This window comes from Anabrus simplex, chromosome 1 (genome assembly GCF_040414725.1).
Source record: "Anabrus simplex isolate iqAnaSimp1 chromosome 1, ASM4041472v1, whole genome shotgun sequence".
In the NCBI taxonomy this organism is placed as follows: domain Eukaryota; kingdom Metazoa; phylum Arthropoda; class Insecta; order Orthoptera; family Tettigoniidae; genus Anabrus; species Anabrus simplex.
The window spans coordinates 605,488,454-605,512,704 of record NC_090265.1 but is presented as its reverse complement, the minus strand read 5'-3'; the positions used below and the strand labels follow the sequence as shown (position 1 = coordinate 605,512,704).

Below are 24,251 nucleotides of genomic sequence, written 5' to 3'. Positions count from 1 at the left end.
GTTTGCCTCTTTATCCAGTCTGTTGAGTTGGATCCATTCACCCAGGTATTTGAACTTGTCTCTCCTTGTAATAATCTTGCCATGTTTTATGTCCATATACCTCTTGCTTTGGTGCTTGTACTCCATATATTGTCTTTTCTTACGAGTCTTTAAGACCAACTTTTTTGGTGATTTCATGCAGGCTCTCCAGCCTCTTGAGCATCTTCTCGGTTTTTTATTAAAATGGCAAGGTCATCTGCAAAAGGTAAACACTTGATTTCTAGGTTCTGTCCTTTCTTCTCCAGGTGTATTCCACTTATTCCTTCCAATTTTAGAGCTTCTTTTCAGGTTTTCATTATTTTCTCCAGTACGATATTGAAGATGATGGGGGAAAACCCATCTTCTTGTCTGAGCCCTGTCGTTAAATCAAATGGAGCAGCTAATTCTCCTAAGAACTTTACTTTTGAGATGGTGTCCGTCAGTGTTAGTTTGATGATTTGTCTCGTTTTCTTGTCAATTCCAAACTCCTCTAAGATACTAACTAAGGTTCTTTCTTCAGTCGAGTTGTATGCTTTTTTTTTTTGAGGTCAACAAAGATGTTTTGGTTCCTTATTGCTCTTGTTCTCAGAATGCTTTTAAGGTTGAATATGTGTTCCGTACACAACCTCCCCTTTTGGAAACCAGCTTGGTATTATGCAATGAGTAGTGTTTTCCGCGGAGTGCATCCTTCATTGGGCCAAGCAGATGGAAGTCAGAAGGTGCAAGATCCGGATTGTAAGGTGGATGAGGAAGAACAGGCCAGATCAGATAGGTTTGCTCGACCTTTTTGTGATGATGATCTTCAACTGTGTTCAGCAGCGTTTTAGAGAGTATCTTAAAAGTGATTGAAAGTGGAGAGATCCCTCTGTAGTTGTTCGGGTCCGTTCAGTTACCTTTCTTGTAGAGCGGACGTATTAGCGCACATTTCCAGTCATTCAGGATCTTTTCAGTTTTTCCATATATCTTCAATTAGGCAGTGAATTGTTTCTGCAGTTATATATGAAGGGTGTTCGGTATATAATGCAGCACTTTTTTTTTTCTTTCTAAAAGCAGGTTAGTTTTATTGAGAATTGAAATACACCAAGTTATTCCCCAATTCTTTTGCTACAATACCCTATTTTTCAACATAATCTTCGTTCAATGCTATGACCTTATGCCACCATAATGTGAGGGCCTGTATGCCTGTATTGTACCACTCGATGGTCGATGTTGGAGCCAACGTCGTGCTGATCGATAACTTTCCCATCATTCATGTAGTGTTTTCCGCGGACTGCATCCTTCATTGGGCCAAGCAGATGGAAGTCAGAAGGTGCGAGATCTGGGCTGTAGGGTGGAAGAGGAAGAACAGTCCAGATCAGACAGGTTAGCTCGACATTTTTGTGATGATGAAATGCCTCGCTCAATGACTCACCATGCTTTTACCCACTGCCAGGTGTCTATGAATATCTATGATACCCTGGTTTTCCGCCAAAAGAAACTTTCTGTTTAGTATGCACCTCCGTTACAGATGCCATTTTTGAAGGCTAGTTATGGTGCTACCACTTATTGGAAATTAATGCAACTTTATGAGACAAAGCGAGAATATTCAAAGATGTCCCAAACAAAATTCCAATTTTTTAAAACCGAAACTGGCCGAAAAATAAAATGTGTTGTGTTATATATTGAACGCCCCTTTAAGAATAAATTATTTCTCATATTTTTAATGTGTTAGAATGTTAAATTGATACTGATATTTCTTTCATTTTATTTCCAGCAAACCTCCGAGTTCATGTGCGTCTGAACCATGTTGAAGTCAAGTTTATTAACTGCAGCAATTGTGATTTTGTAGCTACTTCAAAATGTGAAGCCAAAGAACATGAAAAACTCCATGCAGGTTTGTTTCACTGTTGTTAATTCATATTTAGATTTTAGATTAGAGCAAAATTTTCCTTAGTTCCCACTCACACCCACAGTCCTTACACCTGCCTCGCTCAGTCATTTGTTCTCTCTTTAAAGAAATGTGAAATAACATGGAAATGTCATCAGAAATGAAACAGTATATTCTATGAATAGAAGTATGTACATATGTCAGCAGGAGGGAAATAATGTATACTATACAAAAATTTCTTGACAACAGTGCAATAAGGAAACCAACTGATAGAATAACTACACTACAATTATTCTAGTTAAATGTATCCTGATTATAAAATACAGTAGAGTCCCGAAAATTTGGGCTAATGTGGACCTAAGGGTGGCTGGGTTTGTGAAAATGCCGGGTTATTGGGAATGGGGTTAAAAAAGAATAAGTACGAGTGTTTCCTCAGAAAATACAGTACTGTTCTTGTATGTATTGTTTGCTTGAGAATATAATAGAGAGTAAACTGGCCAAATATCCTTAAACAAAGGAAAAGTATGTACTTCATGAAGGCATAGAGCCTTTACTACATGAATACTGTATACAGTGTACAGTAATTTACTTCATAAGACATACCTCAGAAAAATATTTTTTGAAGGCGTAAAGTTGTCTAATGAAAATTAACTAGCCGTCTTTACAAAAACTGGCTATATTTAAAAAAAGAAATGCGGAATATCCTGTTGTCTTCCGACTGCACTCTGCACTTTGCTGCTTCATCACGAAGACAATGAAGAAACAGTAAGTCTATTACCGACGCACCTTGTTGTTCAAAATACTGAAGGGCGGTTTCGACATTTATGAGTCTCATTATGGTCTGTATTGACAACTGATCACCTATTCAATACCAGTAATTATGATATTGAATAGGTGGACCCTTCTCTACCCTTTGTTAGCTTTTAGTGATATTTTAGGAGCTTGTACGGTGTAGTTGTCAACGTCTTCCTCACTTTCCGGCATTTTTTCTTTAAATGTGACAGTAATAATAATTTCTGCATCGGACATAATGTCTTGCTCAGTATCATTCTGGAACCACTGTTCGACGTCATTTTCATCGATTTCTGCACATCCAGGAACTCTTTTCAGGAGGTTGAGTAAGCTTACATTTTCTGCATCATCAGGTTCAACGAACTCATTTCCCTCTTAATCAAGGAGTTTTCACAAAGAACGAACTAGTATTAATGACTCTAACTCATTCCAGGCATTCACCACCCATCCAACAACATCTATTAGGTTAGTTTCCTTTTAAGTTCTGGATAAGACCTTGACCGTCATTGTTCGCAGAAAGAAGGGAGGCTAACAGCTTGCACCTATATCTTCTCTTAGAACTGGAGTTAGAACTACATACTTGATAGTTGGGTTATTATTCTTTTCCTACCTATGCATTAACAGAAGAGAAAATCTGTATCCTACTAAACAAATATTATGCAATGATACAGTAAGCACGATGAATTCTAACAATGTAACTACACTACAGTAATTCTAAACTTCATTTAGACATATCCTAATTAAAACTTTTTTGAGGGAAGTGTAGGTGGTAAGAACGGTAGGGGTACACCAAGGTACAAATATGACAAGCAGATTAGAGCAGATACAGGATGCAATAATTATGTAGAAATGAAAAGGATTAGCACAGGATAGGGTGGCATGGAGGACTGTATCAAACCAGTCTATGGACTGATGAGTAACAACAACAACAACACCAACAATTGAGACAAGAGAAATATAGTTAAAACTAAATCCTTATTAGAACAGGGTGGCCACCCGTATGGAAAACCGGGGAAACCGGGAAATGTCAGGGAATTCGATAAATGACGGGAAAACCGGGAAATATCAGGGAATTCAGAAAAAAATCTGGAAATTCATTCTTCTGCCAGATAAAATTGACATACTGTATATATCCGTTAATAGAAGCACATTTTTCAGTTTTTATAACATAATCTAGGGCATGTCTTTTATGCCAGGAATAAATTGTAAAGAAAATTTAATAAACATTAAAAAAATCAAGTGTGATCTCGAATGTGAAGTAACCAATAGCATCAATAGCTATATGGATAGCCTATAGCAAGCAGTAGCAACTATGATCGATCGAACTTCCAATTTTTTGATCTGCTTTCTATTGAATATTCTGTGTTGTTGGGGAATTGCGCGGTCTATATTGCGTTCTCAGTTTTCTAATCGCTTAAATACATGGCTTCCACAGCGAAATATGCACATAGACAAAATTCCACAACCCAACGGATGACTGTGTTTGTTTACTATGTAATGACGTGTGCGATAGTCTCAACCTCGTAAAATGTAAAAACAGACAAAAAACACTGAATGCAGGAAAGTGTGAAATTCGCTTGAACTTAATACTCATTCGAGTGCTCATTCTTATTATTATTACAATTATTAAATGTGCTGACGTAGGTAAACCTTGTGTAAATGTGTAATGCATCGTGACACAGTTCAGGCCGCGTCATGTTGAGTTTCTAACCTATCTTTCATGCGAGGTGTTCGGAAGTTTCAGGCACGACTAGTAGCTTGTAATATCACGTGTGATTTTGTGAATAGAGAACAAGATTTAAAATAAAGGGACATCACATTGTAAGATGAAAGTTGTTTGAGTTTGTGAACTATGATTGTATGTATTCGGTCTTGATCCATCCAAGACCAACTACATCTAGTCCCAAGCTGCCATTCATATCGATTTATATAGACTGAGTGCAATCTCGAAAGCTGGCTGCCAACTGTATTGTCTACAATACATCACCACCTGGCAGCCACGTGGTTAAGCTACCTGGCTCGGCGTGTGCGGTATAGGTTTAATAGTCTTCAGTGTAGATGTAATTTTATTTACATCCGTGTGTTGGTTAGTATATAGTTCGTCTGTGTACCATACTTCAGTATAGTTCGTGAAAGACAAGTGGCAAGGATGTGACTCGGCAATAATAATAATAATAATAATAATAATAATAATAATAATGATGATGATGATGATGATGATGATGATGATGATGATGATGATGATAATAATAATGTTATTGGCTTTACGTCTCACTAACTACTTTTTCGGTTTTCGGAGACGCCGAAGTGTCGGAATTTTGTCCCGCAGGAGTTCGTTTACGTGCCAGTAAATCTACCGACACGAGGGTGACGTATTTGAGCACCTTCAAATACCACCGGACTGAGCCAGGATCGGGGTCAGAAGGCCAGCGCCTCAACCGTCTGAGCCCCTCAGCCAGGCTCTGCAAAAATTGGCACTGTGGTCTCTCATCAGCCATAACATTCTTCATATGGCAGTCATTAGCTGCGAATAATTTTTCTTTTATTCTTAATAATAATGTACCTATTCTTGTTTTAGTGTCGGATATTGTTAGGAAGTGCATACACTATCTTAGTGATAGTGAAGTTGATACTATTTTGAAGCTGTTACAGTTTGGGATTTTCTTGTCTCTGTTTCTTCCTTCCACATGTTTGTCAACATTAGGTTGGATATCTGTAAGACGTTCAATGAGTTTAGAATTTTCAACGACGTAAAACAACTAACAAAAAATAAAGAAGAATTTTCAAACCATCTTATAGCACAGTATTTCAAAGGAAATACGTTTGAACCTGAATAATGTGTAGGAACATAGCAAAACAAGAAGTAATAATTTCGTGTGGCTTTTTCTAGCCGCGTGCAGCCCTTGTAAGTCAGACCCTCTGATGAGGGTGGGCGGTATCTGCCATGCGTAGGTAACTGCATGTTATTGTGATGGAGGATAGTGTCGTGTGGTGTGAGAGTTGCAGGGATGTTGGGGACAGCACAAACACGCAGGCCTGGGCCACTGGAATTAACCACTTAAGGTTAAAATCCCCGACCTGGTCGGGAATCGAACCCAGGACCCTCTGAACCGAAGGCCAGTATGCTTACCATTCAGCCAACGAGTCGGACAAAACAAGAAGTGAAGAGCATGAAGAAACTCTGCAATATTCCACTGGGTTTCTTTTACTGGCATATTATATCAATTGTGCACAGTATGCAAGGCACAAGGTCCAATGTTCTCCAAAATAGGAGCATCTGGATCATCATTTAATAAATTACCGATATCCCAAAGGAACTTTTTATTAACATTTGGGCCATCCGTTGAAATTTTTAGTTTTTTTTTTAGATTGAGTCCTTGCAGTGCTTGCAAAAAAACATTTAATAAGTCCTAGGAGGTAGAGTGATCAAGAAACACGGAATCAAAATAAGAAGTGCATACCTCATTAGTATCAGTGTTGAAACAACGAACTACAAAATCCATTTGGCCCATCTGAGAAACTTTATTCTGTGACTCGTCAGCACCAACGGTGAAATGTGTGCACTTACTACACATCTCAAGAACTTGTTTATAAAAATAGGGAGCCAAACCATGAGTGATTATACATGCAACTTTTGCTGTGTGCAGGTGACCTTCCGAAGCGATTTCAGAGTCTGGAAACATTACTGGGAACAAACGTACACTAGCTTCACTGGCACGTAAGGAATGGTGTTGCATGACAGCATGCATGCACCATATAAACTCAGCTTTGGGTACTTGCTCTCTTGAAAGATAATTCTGTAGACATCTCGTCTCTGGTGAATCTTCTTTAATGGAAGAAGAAGAAAAAGCAGTGGAGTCATATGTGATAGAGTTCGTTGTGGTAGGCAAAGGAAAATTTGTGTTTGCGGCCATGGTATTAAGGCCGCTTTGTTGCTGAAAGAATTAAAAGAAAAGAAGTGGAGGGTGATGGCAGAAGATCGACAGTCGTTGGTGGCTATAGATGAAAAAATGTCTTCGCTGAAGCAGTAATGGTAATCATTTTTTTAAATCCCAAAGTGAATTTAATTAGACTAAATTCAACTTCCAAGTTTTGAAATTAAATATGCACATTAATTGCTCATTTACTTTTTGGATGTGAAGCTTACAAAATGTATTTTATTATTATTGTCATAGCTGGAAACTTCCTTTATAATTTTATTTTTTGTCGTTGTGTGTCAGGGAAAAAACTGGTTTTTATGTCTGGAAAACAGGGAAATGTCACGGAATTTCAAAATTTGGATTTGGTGGACACCCTGTAGAAAGTATTTTTGTTTTATTCCTACAAGCTAACAGAAATTAAAACTGCTCTTAAATGCTGAAAGATTGAGGATGCAAGTATAAATTATGCCGGAGACTTGAATTACCTACTCAGGCTACAAAAAAAATTATCGGAATACAGGAATTAGCTGATTTTTGTTTTTCTTGACTACACTATACTCTGGCCAATCGGTGACTAACAATGCAATGAATTGAATACGAAGAGTTGCAATAATCAATAACAGTACAATGATTGTTAACTATTCTACCATTGAAATACTGTATATTCAGTTGAATTTCCTCTAAACAAAATTTACAAGGGTATTGTGTTATATAAAGAAATGATAAACTTTGTGATTGGTGCTACCGGGGAATTTCTCTTGGAGATACTGTGTCTATTGTTTGTACAAATGTAAACACTGTGGAAGCTACAACTCCTTGTAATTTCTTCTTTCTCCCAATCCAGAATTGAAACAGAGTAAAATCTAACTTACAACACTTAATCTACCAAACGCTTATGGAACTACTCATTGTAAAATCTATATAAATATCATTAAACTCAGTTACTACAAATGAACACTAAACACCAATGTTTATAGAGCTAAAAGGATCACACGCACAAAATTTAACTAAATTCCGATAAGTATTACCACTACTTTATCACTAAGATAATACGGAGCTCTTGTAACAGCCGACCACTCGATAGCACGTCCAGCAATTGATCATTATCGGAACACTGGACATAGGTGGGGTGCTAAATTTCTGCTGTGGGCGAGACGTACAGAGCCATGGCTCATTGAAAGAATCATATGTTATAACAGACTCTTACATGTTACAAATCTCATGTTATGGTCCGTATTGAAATGTACTTAAAGTCAAATAATAATACTAGATTATAAATTCCACCTGTTCAATACATAAAGAGTTTTTAAAAATTTAAATTTAAGAAATAGTTCTTAACATATTAGATATAGGGACATGTTTCACCTATAATAATGGCATCATCAGCCTAAAAATCTCATACCTGAAAGAAAGATAGATCAGGATCCTGATTGTTCTTATACGTCTAAAATATAAATAAGAGGATACTGTTTTGGGTACAAATGTGTATAAAATGACTAACAAGTAGAATATAGTAGTTATAAGTACTCTTATGATAAAGTCTTATAATCATTCTCAGTCCTTATTGTAGATCTTTACGAATGTCTTTTTTTAAATGTGGTGGTGGTGGTGATTATTGTTTTAAGAGGAAGTACAACTAGGAAACCATCATCTATATAACACTAATCAGAGGGAGAATATGAAAGGGGTCCAACACTTTGAAAAATTAAGATATCGGCCAAAGGAAGGCAAGGGCCACGAAGGGCGTGAAAATGAAAGACTCCCTAGCCCTGTATGTATGTTGGGTAGTCAGCCCGAAGGCTGGTTTGATCCTCTGTAGCTCCGCCAACAGCTGTCATAAACAGCCTAGGCGTCACTGAAGAGGCGTACTAGGGAAATGAGGAGTGAGGTAGTTTCCCGTTGCTTTCCTCACCGAGCCAGCCGTTGCTATTACATACAGTCTGCCAAGCCCACTGAAATGCAGGCACCAACCGACCCTATGAGCGATATTTTCACACCATTCATAACAGGGACTGGCTGCATAAGGAATGGTATTACTAGCATCGCTCATACCTCAGTCACTTTCATATTGTCAAAGCCACGGATGAGACTGAGACAGGTCAATGAAAGTAACAAATTTGATCTAGCCCATACCAGAAGACATAGTGCACTGTAAACACTACATCTCGCCAGCAAAGGCATTCCCTAGCAAACCTAAAAGCGCTGGGGTCGGAAAAGAACAAGAATTGACCAAGAGAGGTCGGATAGGATAGATGAAAGTGAGGAACCTGGCACAAGTAAGTGGAAGCAATGCCAGGACTCAGCTAAGGGCCCTGTGGTCGCCAACCCACTCCAAAGTTCAGAGCCCCTGGGACCTCTTTTAGTCGCCTCTTATGACAGGCACAGGATACCGTGGGTGTTATTCTACCGCCCCCACCCATAGGGGGATTTTAAATGTGGTAACAAGTAATTAGTTAAAAGTTAAAAAACAATACGTAAATTGCTGCGTTGGCCGTGCACAGCTGTGAGCTTGCAACCGGGAGATAGTGGGTTCGAATCCCACTGTCGGCAGCCCTGAAGTTGGTTTTCCGTGGTTTCCCATTTTCACACCAGGCAAATGCTGGGGCTGTACCTTAATTAAGACCACGGCCGCTTCCTTTCAACTCCTAGCCCTTTCCTGACCCATCGTGGCCATCAAAGACCTATCTGTGTCGGTGCGACGTAAAGCCACTAGCAAAAAAAAAAAAAAAAAAAAAAAAAAACCAGTACTATAAAGTATAATAATTTTAGGATAAACTTGTACGATTTAATGGTAACAAATATACATTTTTGTAGTAAATTCTTTTCTTTGTCACAACTTTTTACTCTTTAGCAAATTTGTGTGTGTTTTTCATTGCTCACCACGCCTCCCCTGAAATTCTCCAGTGCCTCCCCAGGAGGGCACACCCCCCCCAGGTTGAGGAAATTGGGTGTAGATGATGAGGAGATGTACCTTTCCATTTCTACAGTGCAGTCTGAGGCTTTCTTCTTTCAATTTGTTTGTTTTGCATGTCACCACTTACGATCGACTTTCTGGACAATAGCAGTCATTGTGGCTGCATGTCATTATTGAAATCTGTATCGCAGTTGTACTTGAATCCCAGTAAAGATTTTGTTTTCCATGGGATCATTCGTTTTTTTCATTGTATCTCCTAACAGCTTTTTGATTGACTTCAGGATTTTTCTTAGTACATTTCCCAACAACCTCCCTATTAATACCAGATTTTCTTTCAATAATTTTTTTTATCTTAATGCTATCTGTGAATCTAGTGCAACATATGTTTTCTCTTTGGTTTTCATTTGATAATGGAACTTTTGAACAGTTTTTTGATTCAGAAGGAGTATTTAGAACAGCATCAGGCACAACAAAAAGATGCTTGTTTTTAGGAAGAGGATGATAATCCGTTAAATGAAATTCATTGTCAGTTTTGTCAGTGCAGAGCACTGGACAATTTTTTTTACAGGGTTGATTGCATTAAGTGATGTAAATAGGGTTAGTGATAGCGGGTGGTTGTTGATGAGGGAGGTACGAGTGGTTCAAAATGCGATGACATCATGGGACTAGAACAGTTAAAGAGTACGGTAATGTGGTCATTCCATCAACAGGCTCTTCAGGCTTCCCCTCCCAATACACCATCAGATAGATTACTGTATAATCTTGAATACCAGCCGCCACCGAATAAGATCCGCACCCTTATTTTGAAAACATACATACATACATACATACATACATACATACATACATACATACATACATACATACATACATACATACATACATACATACATACATACATTATCATTATAGACTGTTATGCCTTTCAGCGTTCAGTCTGCATGCCTCTGTGAATTTACTAAACATCGCCGCAATCCTCGATTCGCAACTAGTGTTGTGGCCTCATTTAGCTCTATACCTCTTATCTTCAAATCGTTAGAAACCGAGTCTAACCATCGTTGTCTTGGTCTCCCTCTACTTCTCTTACCCTCCATAGCCGAGTCCTTTATTCTCCTAGGTAACCTATCCTCCTCCATTCGCCTCACATGACCCAACCACTGAAGCCAGTTTATGCGTACAGCTTCATCCATCGAGTTCATTCCTAAATTAGCCTTTATCTCCTCATTCCGAGTACCCTCCTGCCATTGTTCCCACCTGTTTGTACCAGCAATCATTCTCGCTACTTTCATGTCTGTTACTTCTAACTTATGAATAAGATATCCTGAGTCCACCCAGCTTTCGCTCCCGTAAAGCAAAGTTGGTCTGAAAACAGACCGATGTAAAGATAGTTTCATCTGTGAGCTGACTTCCTTCTTACAGAATACTGCTGATCGCAACTGCGAGCTCACTGCATTAGCTTTACTACACCTTGGTTCAATCTCACTTACTATATTATCATCCTGGGAGAACACACAACCTAAATACTTGAAATTATCGACCTGTTCTAGCTTTCTTACACCAATCTGACATTCAGTTCTGTTGAATTTCTTACCTACTGACATCAATTTAGTCTTTGAGAGGCTAATTTTCATACTATACTCATTGCACCTATTTTAAAGTTCCAAGATATCAGACTGCAGGCTTTCCGCACAATCTGCCATTTAGGCCAAGTCGTCAGCATAGGCCAAACTGCTTACTACATTTCCACCTAACTGAATCCCTCCCTGCCATTTTATACCTTTCAGCAGATGATCCATGTAAACTACAAACAGCAAAGATGTCTACCCCCTGTAAGTACCCTGAACCAAGAACTCATTCTACCATCAATTCTCACTGAGGCCCACGCTAATTTTACTACTCTCTGAAGGCATTTCATCCCTGCCTTCCCACTATACTTCACCATTTCTGGTCTAATTTAATCTATTCCTGCTGCCTTATGACAATGGAGTTTATTTACCATCCTTTCCGCTTCCTCAAGCTTAATTTCACCAACATCATTTTCCTCCTCCCCATGAGCTTGGCTGTTTGAAACACCACCAGGATGATTTCCTTTTACATTGAAAAGATGTTCAAAATATTCCCTCCACCTCTCCAGTGATTCCCTGGGATCTATTATGAGTTCACCTGAATTACTCAAAACACTGTTCATTTCCTTTTTCCCCTCCTTCCTAAGATTCTTTATTACTGTCTAGAAATGTTTCCCTGCTGCTTGACCTAGCCTTTCCAGGTTTTTACCAAAATCTTCCCATGACTTCTTTTTGGATTTAACAACTATTTGTTTCGCTCTGTTTCTTTCATCTACATACAAATCCCTGTCTGCCTCGGCCCTTGTTGAAGCCATTTCTGATAAGCCTTCTTTTTATGTTTACAGGCTGCTCTCACTTCATCATTCCACCAAGATGTTCGCCTTTTCCCATCTTTACACACAGTTGTTCCTAGGCATTCCCTTGCTGTTTCTACTACAGCATCCCTGTATGCCACCCATTCACTTTCTATATCCTGAACGTGCTTACTGTCTACTGTTCGAAACTTCTCACTAATCATATCCATGTACTTCTGTCTAATTTCATCGTCGTGGAGATTTTCTACCCTTATTCGTTTGCAGACAGATTTCACTTTCTCTACCCTAGGCCTAGAGATACTTAGTTCACTACAGATCAGATAGTGGTCTGTATCATCGAAAAATCTGTGAAAAACTCTTACATTCCTAACAGATTTCCTGAATTTTAAGTTTGTTAAGATATAGGCACCGTGCAGATAGCTTGAAATGCTACTACTAGCGCTGCACAGTGGCCCGTTCTGAAACAAGAGGTGAGGCGTAGTGCGACAGTCTCAGTAAAACGTGTGTAACATTCGAACAAGTTGCGAGTTTAAAGCGATTCAGTTCGGGGATCAAAGTGAATCATCATGCAATAAAGGAAGAAACCTTGTTGTCAGTGGCCACGTGAACGGCGTTGAAGAGTTAATTTTGAATGGTTTCGGATACATCACTGGAAAAGTCACCTGACAAACGCCTGCCAATTTGCTGCCTTATATCATGAAACTTGAGGTAGGCAAGGTGTAGTTACGTAAAAATTTATATAGTTTATTTAGTAAAGATTAATTTATGCATGTTTGGTAAGTTGTATGCATTTTTATTTTGTGTTCAGGTTGACCAGAATCGTAATGCCTCTACCAGCGAATGTTCCTGTCCTGCCGGCGCCAGAAGAACTTGCAAACACGTAGCTGCGGTAGTGTATTATAAAAATAATGAAAGTGTTGCCTCCAAAACAGATCGTCCGCAACAGTGGGGAAAACCGAGCCCTAAAACAATGTCAACAGAAAAATATAGAAAAGGCAAACACGTAGAAAACTGTTCGGTAAAAAGACTTTGAGGACATCTCTTCCCCCCTTCGAATTAACTGAGGATATTTTAAAACATCTCTTTCAGTCTTGTACAAAGCATCGAGCAGAAGCAAGTACTGAAATCGAACAATCGTGCAGGGCCGTAGTCACCTCATTGATAGACATGATAGTGAATGATGTGGAGAGAGAAGAATGTGAGGAAATTGTGACACAGCTATTACATTTACAAGTCTCTAACGACGTGCGCTTGCCAGACAAATACACCTTTCACACTGTGAGTGACGAAATGTTTTTTACCAGCAAAATGCAGGTTAATACAGATCATATAATTAAAATCTCCCTGGACACTATCTCAATCAGGAAGCTCTCGATGGTTTCAAGAAAGAAATATAAGAATATCTGCTAGCTCGAAAGCAAATCGGATCAAAACTAAGTGACATAACTTTGATACTTTTGTTCTCGCATTTCTAAATGAATCTCCAATTGGGGGAGCTGCTTTGAACATTCTTATGGAAGTGAAATGGAAAGTGAAGCAATAGAATGCTATGGAAGTTCATTTGTTGTTCGTGTTATTCGATGGGGTTGCAAATTCATTAACACGCAACACATAGACGATGTCATCCATGTGTGGAAAAAGTTGTGTTGGAAATTTCTGTAATATATTGTATATTTTGATTCTTTGAATACACCTTTCTATGTGAATTCTAACACTCGCAATATTGCAAGTACTCTCAACTTCCTCAGCTGTTAATCTCCCGTCATGTAAGAACCGTGGTGTCACGATTATGATACCGTGCCCAGATAAGTTAGTTCTGATGCCTAAATCCTTTATCAGCCATGTCCTCATTGCCAGGTTGAAGGAAAGTAAACCAATGACGGCTGTTATGAATGAGTCGCTAGCTCTTCTATCGTAGATTTAAAGCGATCATACCATTAGGCGTGATCGCAATTAAAAATTTTGTAGTGTAGCAACCCTTGTATTGAGAATAGAAATACAATCTCTTGTACTTGGGGAGGCTGTTCAACCCTAAATTCCGTGCAGTCAATAATGACTCGACAATTACCGTAATTTCTTTAAATGCTGGAGACATTGTTTCTTGAACATTTTCCTTACTAGGCTAGAATATGAAATGTTTCGTTCGCAGTGGCAGTTGCATAAGCACGGTCATAAAAATACGTGGAATTGTTGTACTGTGAACACTCTCAAAGCAGAATAGGACAGTCCGATTTTCATTTTCATTAGGAAAATGAATAATCTGGTTTTTTACATAATTTCGAAACGTTACAGTTTGGTAATAACGCAGGCAAAGACGTCGAAGTTCACACCTGTTAAATCACGCATTTGTGTATTGTTCCTTATGGAACTGTAGCCTTGGAAACCTGGACCCTGATCGTCTTCCGTTCCACACATTTTATCATGTTTCGTAATGTCCCCTCCCAGACCGAAATTAAGTGGAATACATGCTTGTGTATTTACGTCATTTTCATTTATTGAACAAGAAAACATGAAGTCTGAACAATGAAATTCAGATGCATCTGTTCCCACGTATGCATCTTTGGTTATGTTACTTGGGCAAACTGTACTTGAAAATTTCCCCCTCTGATTCTTCCTTTTTTAATTGCTTGAGTTGTCAGTGCAAGCGCTGTAAGCTGGATCGCAGCTACACATTCCTCTTCTTGTATTCATCCGGAAATATTGTCGGAACATAGGCTTCTGTTTCCGATGAAATGTGCACTACATATTCTTGAGTAAGTCGTAGGTTGCCAGAGTGATCCATCGGTGCTAAAAATTAAATTAAATCGGATCAATTGAACTTATTGCAAATGTGTGCAGTACGTATGTGTAGGCCTACTTACTTCGTTCGGTTAATTGCTTGTATCCATCGCCTCCTTCGGTCCTCTTCTATCGCTCGTTTTGGAAAACAATTAATTTGTACTTCACTTCTCGCATTTGCGTAAGTATTGGAACATCTGACAACACAGCAATTGCATTTCCTTGATCTCCTTTCTCTGTCATTATCATCGGAGTAACTACACGCTCAGTCATAACAGAACAGCTACTGCGAGTCTGGAGTCTGCCTCACGTGTTGTTCTACGCCCGGCCGCTAGAGCGATGCGCACGGTGCCTATAGTCTGTTATGGATCTGGTACCCCTAGCCTCCCATGTGTAGCAGTGACTAGCCTTATGCTTGAAGAATGTATTCATAACAGCTAAATCCATATTAGCACAGAAATCCAGCAAACGCTTCCCATTCCCATTAGCTTCCATATCTTCCCCACATTTACCAATCACCCTTTCGTATCCTTCAGTTCTATTCCCAACTCTTGCATTGAAATCACCCATTAGCACTATTCTATCCTTGCTGTTGACCCTGACCACGATGTCACCCATTGCTTCATAAAACTTGTCAACTTCATCCTCATCTGCACCCTCACATGGTGAATACACAGATACATTTATTGTCCTAATTCCTCCAACTGACAAATCTACCCACATCATTCGCTCATTTACGTGCCTAACAGAAACTATGTAATGGTATTCCTGATAAAGAGCCCTACCCCAGACTCTGCCCTTCCCTTTCTAACACCCGTCAAATACACTTTGTAATCTCCTATCTCTTCCTCGTTATCTCCCCTTACCCGAATATCACTTACTCCTAGCACATCCAGATGCATCCTCTTTGCTTACTCAGCCAGTTCTACCTTCTTTCTTCCATAAGCCCCATTAATATTGATAGCTCCCCATCAAATTCCATTTCGTTCGCCAAGTTGTTTCCAAGGAGTCCCTCGCCTGTCAAATGGGAGTGGGACTCTGTTACTCCCATAAGTCCGAGGCTTGCTTAAAATGTTCTGAGCTCGGTAAATTCATGAAGCAGGATGCTACCCTACTTGCACATAGTCCAAGTGAGGATCTCTCCTCTAACGGATTATGGACTACCGGTGAATTGTATAGTCCTAGCCGCCTGAGCACAAGGAGGGCCATGACTCAGAATATGTCCGAATGCCCACTCCCATTACATAAAATCAGCTTCATGGTCCGTATCGCACTTCAATAGATTCACAATTAAGTATTTATTTTCCACCTAGTCGATACAATGATTGCTTAAGGCAATTTTTAATGGTCAAAAGTGGTACATGTTTCGTATATTATCAACATCTTCAGCCACATAACACTGTTTAGATGAAAAATGTATAAAATTGACAAAGTAATGCTTTAGAGGAAGTGTCCTTAAAATTAACATAAGATTGACAAGATTAAAACAAACAAATAACTCAAGAGAAAATATATAAATTATTTCTACAATAGAAAGCAGTCGTCAAGGAAACACTTATACAATATTCCATAGAGAAATTGTCCTAATAAATATTCTTTTCTTAATAATTCATGAAAAAAGATCAATTTATAAATTAAAAATTATACAATTTATAAGTAATTATCGAAATGAAGAAATCCTGATATCACAGTGCGGCTCTTATTATTAATGTAGATGAAGATATAACTAATTCCTAGTTGTCAAATCTTATTAAGCCTGCTTTCCTTTGGAACAGTAACTCCTGTCATTCTTTCACAGTTTTGCGCCGGGTGTAATATTGATGAATCTAAGAATCCATTATATTATCAAATTCTAGTATATTTGAAAATGCTTGAGAAGGATCACGAAAAAAGAATTGGAATTTCTCCTCCTACAGATAGCCCTACAACTTATTCCTCCTCAGTTGAAGCTATAGGTGACAGCAAGGAAGTTCTTGACACACCTATATCCCCCGCTCCTCCACCTCCTCAGGTGCAAGAGCAAGGAAGAACGCATCATCAATATTACACCCGGCGCAAAACTGTGAAAGAATGACAGGAGTTACTGTTCCAAAGGAAAGCAGGCTTAATAAGATTTGACAACTAGGAATTAGTTATATCTTCATCTACATTAATAATAAGAGCCGCACTGTGATATCAGGATTTCTTCATTTCGATAATTACTTATAAATTGTATAATTTTTAATTTATAAATTGATCTTTTTTCATGAATTATTAAGAAAAGAATATTTATTAGGACAATTTCTCTATGGAATATTGTATAAGTGTTTCCTTGACGACTGCTTTCTATTGTAGAAATAATTTATATATTTTCTCTTGAGTTATTTGTTTGTTTTAATCTTGTCAATCTTATGTTAATTTTAAGGACACTTCCTCTAAAGCATTACTTTGTCAATTTTATACATTTTTCATCTAAACAGTGTTATGTGGCTGAAGATGTTGATAATATACGAAACATGTACCACTTTTGACCATTAAAAATTGCCTTAAGCAATCATTGTATCGACTAGGTGGAAAATAAATACTTAATTGTGAATCTGCCCACTCCCATTCAATAGCAACTGGTATCCCGACTCTCAGGACCACTTACTAGGCCACTCAGCCGTTGCCTATGGTTCACGAACTAGGCCGTGACTACAATAACCCACAAACATGAACCATTAAGAACAAAATTAAAAAAAAAAGAAAGTGATGTCAAAATTATTTACAATCTTTACTTACACACATCAAATGATAAGAAAATACAAATAAAAGTAAACAAACGTTTCCAGAACGATATCCAACAAGTTCATTCATTCATCATCATCATCATCAGTACCAACTTCGGAACTTTCATTACCATCACCTTCCCACAAAATGTCGTCATTGCTGCCATCCATAGCCATAGAAATGCTACATTTCCTGAAACTCTTCTGTATGAGGTCTCCAGGGATAAGATTCCATGCCGTCAAAATCCACGAACACAGCAGCTGAATGCAACCAGTTGGCATCAGTGTGTGATTATCAGATGCCATCCATTCTTTATAGAGCTGTTTCAAGGCTGCTTTAAATGGACGGTTCACGCAGACATCCAGCGGCTGTAGCATAGACGTCATGCCGCCCGGAATGACTGCTAGGTCGGTTTTCCCATCCTTGATATGTTTCTTCACAGCATCTGTTTTGTGGCCGCAGTAACTGTCAAGAACAAGCAAGCTCTTTTGTCCCAATAATGCACCAGGGCGACGTTGCTAGACACACTTTACCCAGTCTTCCACAAGTGAACTCTCCATCCAGCTGGAGTTCTGAGATCTGACGATAACACCAGCGGGTAGATTTTTAGGAAGCGTCTTTCGCTTGAGAACAATGTACGGCGGCAATTTGGTTTCGTTGGCGAGAATACACAACATTACCATACACCATTATTTTTCATCATTACCACCTGTTGTAATGGTAGCACTTTTTGCACCCTTAACATTCACAGTCCTGTCCACTGACATTTCAAAGTAGACAGGCGTCTGATCTTCATTGCCAGTTTGGGAAAGCAAATATGCATTTTCCTTCATCAACCGAATTATGTGACACTGAAACGACAATAACTTCTCATCGCAGGCACGAGGAAGATGCTGTGAAATTGAGGTACGCCTTTGTATGCTCAACCGATTCATTTTATAAAAATGACAAACCCATCCTCGGCTTGCCTTAAACCCTTCCATTGAAAGTTCCTTTGCTATCTCTAATGCCTTTAGCTGACACAGTTCGGTTGATACACCATATCCCAATTCCCGCCTTTCTGTCGCATATTTATAAAGTTTTTTTTCAATTTCTGGAAACTGTACACTTGGTCCACGAAAGCTATATGATTACCACTACATGATAATAGCACATTTTTCTTCTTTCTCCAATCGCGAATACATGACTTGTCAATATCGTATTTCCTACCGGCGGCATGATTTACAATAATTTTGGCTTCCCGAACTACTTTCAGTTTCTCACTCGCAGTAAAAGATCGCAAACGCTTTGTGGAATTCATGTTGATACTCCAAGAACATGTGTGAGACTGACGCCAAGCGCGGAAGTAGCGTATACTGAGAGTGGAGAGACTCGCACCCAATTTTGGAAGCGATATTTTCGAGAAAACAATGCGGGTGGTACTCGAGATTATACGGTATATTTCGCCAACAGCCACAATTTGGCAGTGAGTGGCATATGAGGTGTGAAGTGACATGTAAGCCTGGTACTCAACCATGGTTCTGTACATGTTTGCACATAGCAGCATAGTTAACACTTAAAACCATTGCCAGTACGACACTAACCCACTCTTGAGGTTCCAGCGAGTCAGTGGAGTTCATTAAATAAGATAGGGAATAGAATAAACAGGACCCATCTCCCTTCATAGGTACAGCATAGTGGGGTACCATTATGCCATCTATAGCAATGAGCTCCATTTCAAACGAACCCTATTATGGAAAAGAAAAGGAAAATAAAGAGTCAGCTATGAGAAACAGGAACTATAGTATACAGGAACTGTAGATAAACAGAAAGGAAAACCTGGTAAAAAAAACTGTAGCATTGTGATCAAAATGAATGTGAAAAGGTGGAAAGTATTAAGAATAAAAGAACAGAAGATAAGAAGATGTGTATGATGAATAAAATTTACTTCAATAGCTGTATGAAACATTATGAAGCTATATGATAGAATCCTGAAGCATGTCTGATCATACTGCTCTAAATGAGACAGCTGCACGCAGAAGCTCATCTGTGCTTTTCTAGGTACAGAAGATAGATATGGAAAAGAAAATGGAAATAGCATCAGCTATGAGTAACAGGAAGTTAGTACAGTGAACAGTATAAACAGTCTGGTCGTATTGTTGTAAATGAGACAGCAGCCCACAGAAGCACGTCTGATCGTATTACTGTAAATAAGACAACTGACAGTGAGCACCATAAACTTCTCTCACAGAATAGTATCTTCTTCTTCTTCCTTCAATCTTTCTGCATATCTTATGCAATCTGCCCAAGTGAAAGTTGTAATACTTCTGATTGTCTCGTTTGTGAGTCTGTCAACATGTGCTCTCCAGCACTTTTGGCTGTAGAGCAATACATTGTGGTACCAGTATCTTGAAAATAGTTGGTTTGTTGTATTGTGATCAAAATTAGTCTGAAAAGGTGGAAAGTATTAGGAATAAAAGAGAAGAAGAAGATAAGATCTACATGCAGAAGCTCATCTGTGCTCTTCTAGGTACAGAAGATAGATTTGTTCCTTGCGGCGGAAGTCAAAATCACCTTTGTCTTATCCTTGTGTGACAGATTAAATTTTTGCCTATGTTAGCCTGTGCTGTTGTGCAAAGGGTCTAAATCTAGGGCAGAAGTTGAACTCTGAAAAATTTCTTTCTTGGTGTGCCTCTAGGGCAAAAGATGAACCAATGTTCAGCTTTCCAGGTCTTTTGGATTTGGAGATTTTATGATCAATGAGTGGTGTTAGGCTTTTATATATATATATTTTTGATTCTGTTTATTCCAGCCTGTAGAGACTTCATTTTAGTCATAGTTTGCAGCAATTGGAAAATCTGTCCTGAATTTTTCACCTTTACTTCATCATTAGGTTAAATAATAACTACATGCTTAGTAGTTAAAACTGTTGCCACCAAGTGAGTTGGCTATGGGTTTGAGTCACGTAGTTGTGAGCTTGCATTCGGGAGATGGTGGGTTTGAATCTCACCTTTGACAGCCCTACAGATGATTTTCTGTGGTTTGCCACTTTTTCACCAGGCAAATCCTGGGGCTGTAGTGTAATTACGGCCACAGCTGATACCTTTCCAATCCTAGCCCTTTCCCATCCTTGCATTGCCGAAAACCTTTGATGTGTTAGTGTGATGTTAATTTATACATTTACAGTACACTCCTAATAGTGTGACGTATAGTATTGTTTATCCTGTGGCACCGGATTAATGATTTTAGTAAGTAGAATAAACTTGTGTCCTCATACCGAGGTGGTGCAGCTCTTTTCAGGCTCACCCCCATTGGAGGAGAGCTGCATGTACCATTTTAACCACACACCAGCCCTCCCACCATTCTTAAATCTCTGGTAGTGCAGTGAATCAAACCCTGGCCTCCTAGGACAACAGCTAATAATGCTAACCATTGCACCAAGGAGGTGGACATTTTGCAGTTAGAAAATATGTACAAAGTTATTGAATCAATATCAGTAATATGTGATAAGTTCAAAAAATTATCTAATTGCAGAAAAACACCGAGCTCGATAGCTGCAGTCGCTTAATTGCGGCCAGTGTCCAGTATTCGGGAGATAGTAGGTTCGAACCCCACTGCCGGCAGCCCTGAAAATGGTTTTCCGTGGTTTCCCATTTTCACACCAGGCAAATGCTGGGGCTGTACCTTAATTAAGGCCACGGCCGATTCCTTCCCACTCCTAGCCATTTCCTGTCCCATCGTCGCCATAAGACCTATCTGAGTCGGTGCGACGTAAAGCAACTAGCAGAAAAACAAATGTAATCCTATTCCTATTTGTGATGTAATTTCAAATTTTTGTTGATATAATATTATATTCTGTTACCACAACAGTTCATGTGTATTATTTCATTACCTTCAAATTTTGCAAGTACCTCTGGGGAAATATTAATGAACAACATGGTACATTGTGGGTGGAGTCTGTTGGATACTGCTAGTGGTGGTGGTGGTGGTGATTATTGTTTTAAGAGGAAGTACAACTAGGCAACCATGTTCTATTAACACTGATCAGAGGAGGAAAAAATGGAAGGGATCCAGCACTTCAAAAAATGAAGGTATCAGCCAAAGAATGACAAGGGCCACCAATCGTAGGTAATAAATTTCATATTATTCCGTATTGAAGAGCAATATAATGTAAAACAGAAACTAAAGGTTTCCACCTATTCAGTACTATTTATTGTAACCTTAAAAAAGTTACAAATATATTTCATGAAACTAGGTAGTTTTCTGTGAAGTGCATTCTTCAATTGGAAAAAAGACTGAGAATTTACACGAGACGTGTGATTGTGATGAGTGTTTTAACATCCAAATCTTTACTTGACTTGCTCTGAATTTCAGCAACACATGCTTACTTCTTAAATTTTGTCCGTAATTCATGTCTTGCTTTAACTTGATTTTGATTGATGATAAAATATATGTAACTTTTTAAGGTTACGATAAATAGTATTGAATACTTGGAAACCTTTAGTTTTTGTTTTACATTATAAGGGCCACTAAGGGCGTGAAATGAAGACCCCTCTAGACTTTGCAACCTAATATCGTCGGGGTCAAAAGCGAACAAGTGTTAACCAAGGGAGTTCGGATAGGATAGATGAAAGTGATGAGACTGGCACAAGTAACTGGAAGCAGTGCCAGGACTCAGCTAAGGGCGCTGTGATCGTCAACCCATGTTCCCAATTAAGAGCGATTGGGGTGGGATATTGCTAGTTAGATCATATTTATCATCTGGGAGTGACAGTGGCTGCCATGAAAATAGGTTCAGATACTTTGGTTACAAGAAATTTTAACATTATTTGTTTCATAATGTTCTAGTTGTTCAGTGTGTATATTCTTTATTTTCAGAAAATGTTACTTTCTTTGAGAAATTAATTTAAGTATGTTGTATTCATGTTTGAGTAAGGATATAACCTGAATAACTCAGTGAATTCTATTTATTGCAGGCAGTGTAAAGAGCCATGTGAAGAAAAAGCATCCAGACACACGAGGTTCTCGAAAGGGAAAGGGGACCAGCAAAGAGACCTCAACTGCTGCCAAGGGAACTTCTGCACGAGTCAGTGGTTCGAAGTCTTACGTTCATTGTAAACCTTTCTGTGTCAAATCACATCAGTGTACATTTTGTGATGCAGCATTTGTCCGTGAGGATTCTTGGAGGTGTCACATGCGGCAGCATCAGAATCAAGAGGCACTGAATGCATCTCAGACTCGTAGTTCAGAAGTTGAGGATCGCAGCACTACTGCTGTTGAAATCCTCAGTAAAGCAGCAGCTGAGGTAGGAGCAGCTTGTGATCAGGAGAGAGCTGTTGCACGGATGGGAAATGATGATACTGATGTGAAGCAAGGTATTGTTGAACCTGTCTCCTTTCTGTCTATTCAGATGAATGAAGCAGAATTGAAAGGTGACAGGTTTGGACACCAAGAGTCTCATAACAATAATTCCCTTCATTTAGATGCTAACTCCAAAGAACCTAATAATAGTGAGTCTTTCATTAGAAATCTTGAAAGTGAAAAGAACAATAAAGAGCCACAGGTTGTTCAGCAATTAGCCAAGCCAGAAATGATAGATGCTAGTGCATTGCAGCCCCAGCCAGTACTTCTGTATTTACAAAATGCATCTGTGGTAGAGGGAACTGTAGGAGATGGTTTACGTAATGCTGAAATCCTGGCATCTTTGAATCAGACAAGTCATGTTCTTGTTACTGGACGTTGTGGACAATATCTTCCTCTTCCAGTGGATCAGAATAATTCACTGATGGAGCAGTTGGCAGCTTCTTTACCACCTGGTATGCAGTATGTTTTGTCAGGTCCACTAGAAGGCATTGTTGGGACAGAAACTGCATTCATACAGACATCAGCTGATGGCACCACTTCTACAAGCTCTGAATCAACTACTGTTCCTCTTCAGTCTATTATCTCTGTCCATATGGACAAAGGCTCCGCTGTTAGTGAGAATCATTGACCCTTGACTTCATCTATATATATATAAAATAACTTGTCTTGACTGACTGACTGACTGACTGACTGACTGACTGATTCATCATCGTCGAGCCAAAACTACTGGACATAAAGAAATGAAATTTTGGAGATATATTCATATTAAGATGTAGGTGCTCGCTAAGAGAGGATTTTTGGATATCCCGTCGCTAAGGGGGTGAAAAGGGGGGGGTGAAATTTTAAAATGAGTGTATCTATATCTCAAAACTTTAAAAGTTTACAGATGTAAAAATTGGTATTTAGAATTTTCATTAAAAATAAGGAAACACGTATTTTTTTGTTTTCAGAAAATCCCAATAGGAGGGGTGAAAAAGGGGTTGAATGCCTTTAATCAGGATACCGGTACTTATATCTCAGAAACTGAAGATATTACAGACTTGAAAATTGGTACTTTTGATCTCTTTTAAAAATAACACGTATTTTTTTGGTTTTTGGAAAATCCAATTAATTGGAGGGTGAAAAGGGGGGTGAACTTTTAAATGAGTGCATCTGTATCTCAAAACTTTTAAAGTTTACATATGTAAAAATTGGTATTTAGAATCTTCATTAAAAATAAAGAAACACATATTTTTTTGTTTTCGGAAAATCCCAATAGGAGGGGTGAAGAGGGGTTAAAAGGGGTGAAAATGGGGTTGAATACCTTTAATGAGGATACTTATATCTCAATAACTGAAGATATTACAGACATGAAAATTGGTGTTTGGGATCTCCTTTAAAAATAAAGAAACACGTATTTTTTTTGTTTTTGGAAAATCCAATTAATGGCGGGGTGAAAAGGGGGTGAATTTTTAAAATTAGTGTATCCATATCTCAAAACTTTTAAAGTTT

General features: G+C 38.7%; 1 protein-coding gene across 2 annotated transcripts in view; it reads left to right on the top strand.

Moving 5' to 3' along the window:
* LOC136857194 (zinc finger protein 64) overlaps nt 1-23,428 on the top strand; it is a 127,738-nt gene extending 104,310 nt beyond the window's left edge. For both annotated transcript variants that reach the window (XM_067135654.2, XM_067135653.2), the window contains 2 exons: nt 1,772-1,891; nt 22,373-23,428. In XM_067135654.2, the coding sequence (XP_066991755.2) occupies nt 1,772-1,891; nt 22,373-23,388 (1,136 nt within the window). In that variant the 3' untranslated portion in view covers nt 23,389-23,428. The remainder of the gene's footprint in view (nt 1-1,771; nt 1,892-22,372) is intronic.
* Nucleotides 23,429-24,251: the final 823 nt, after the last annotated feature.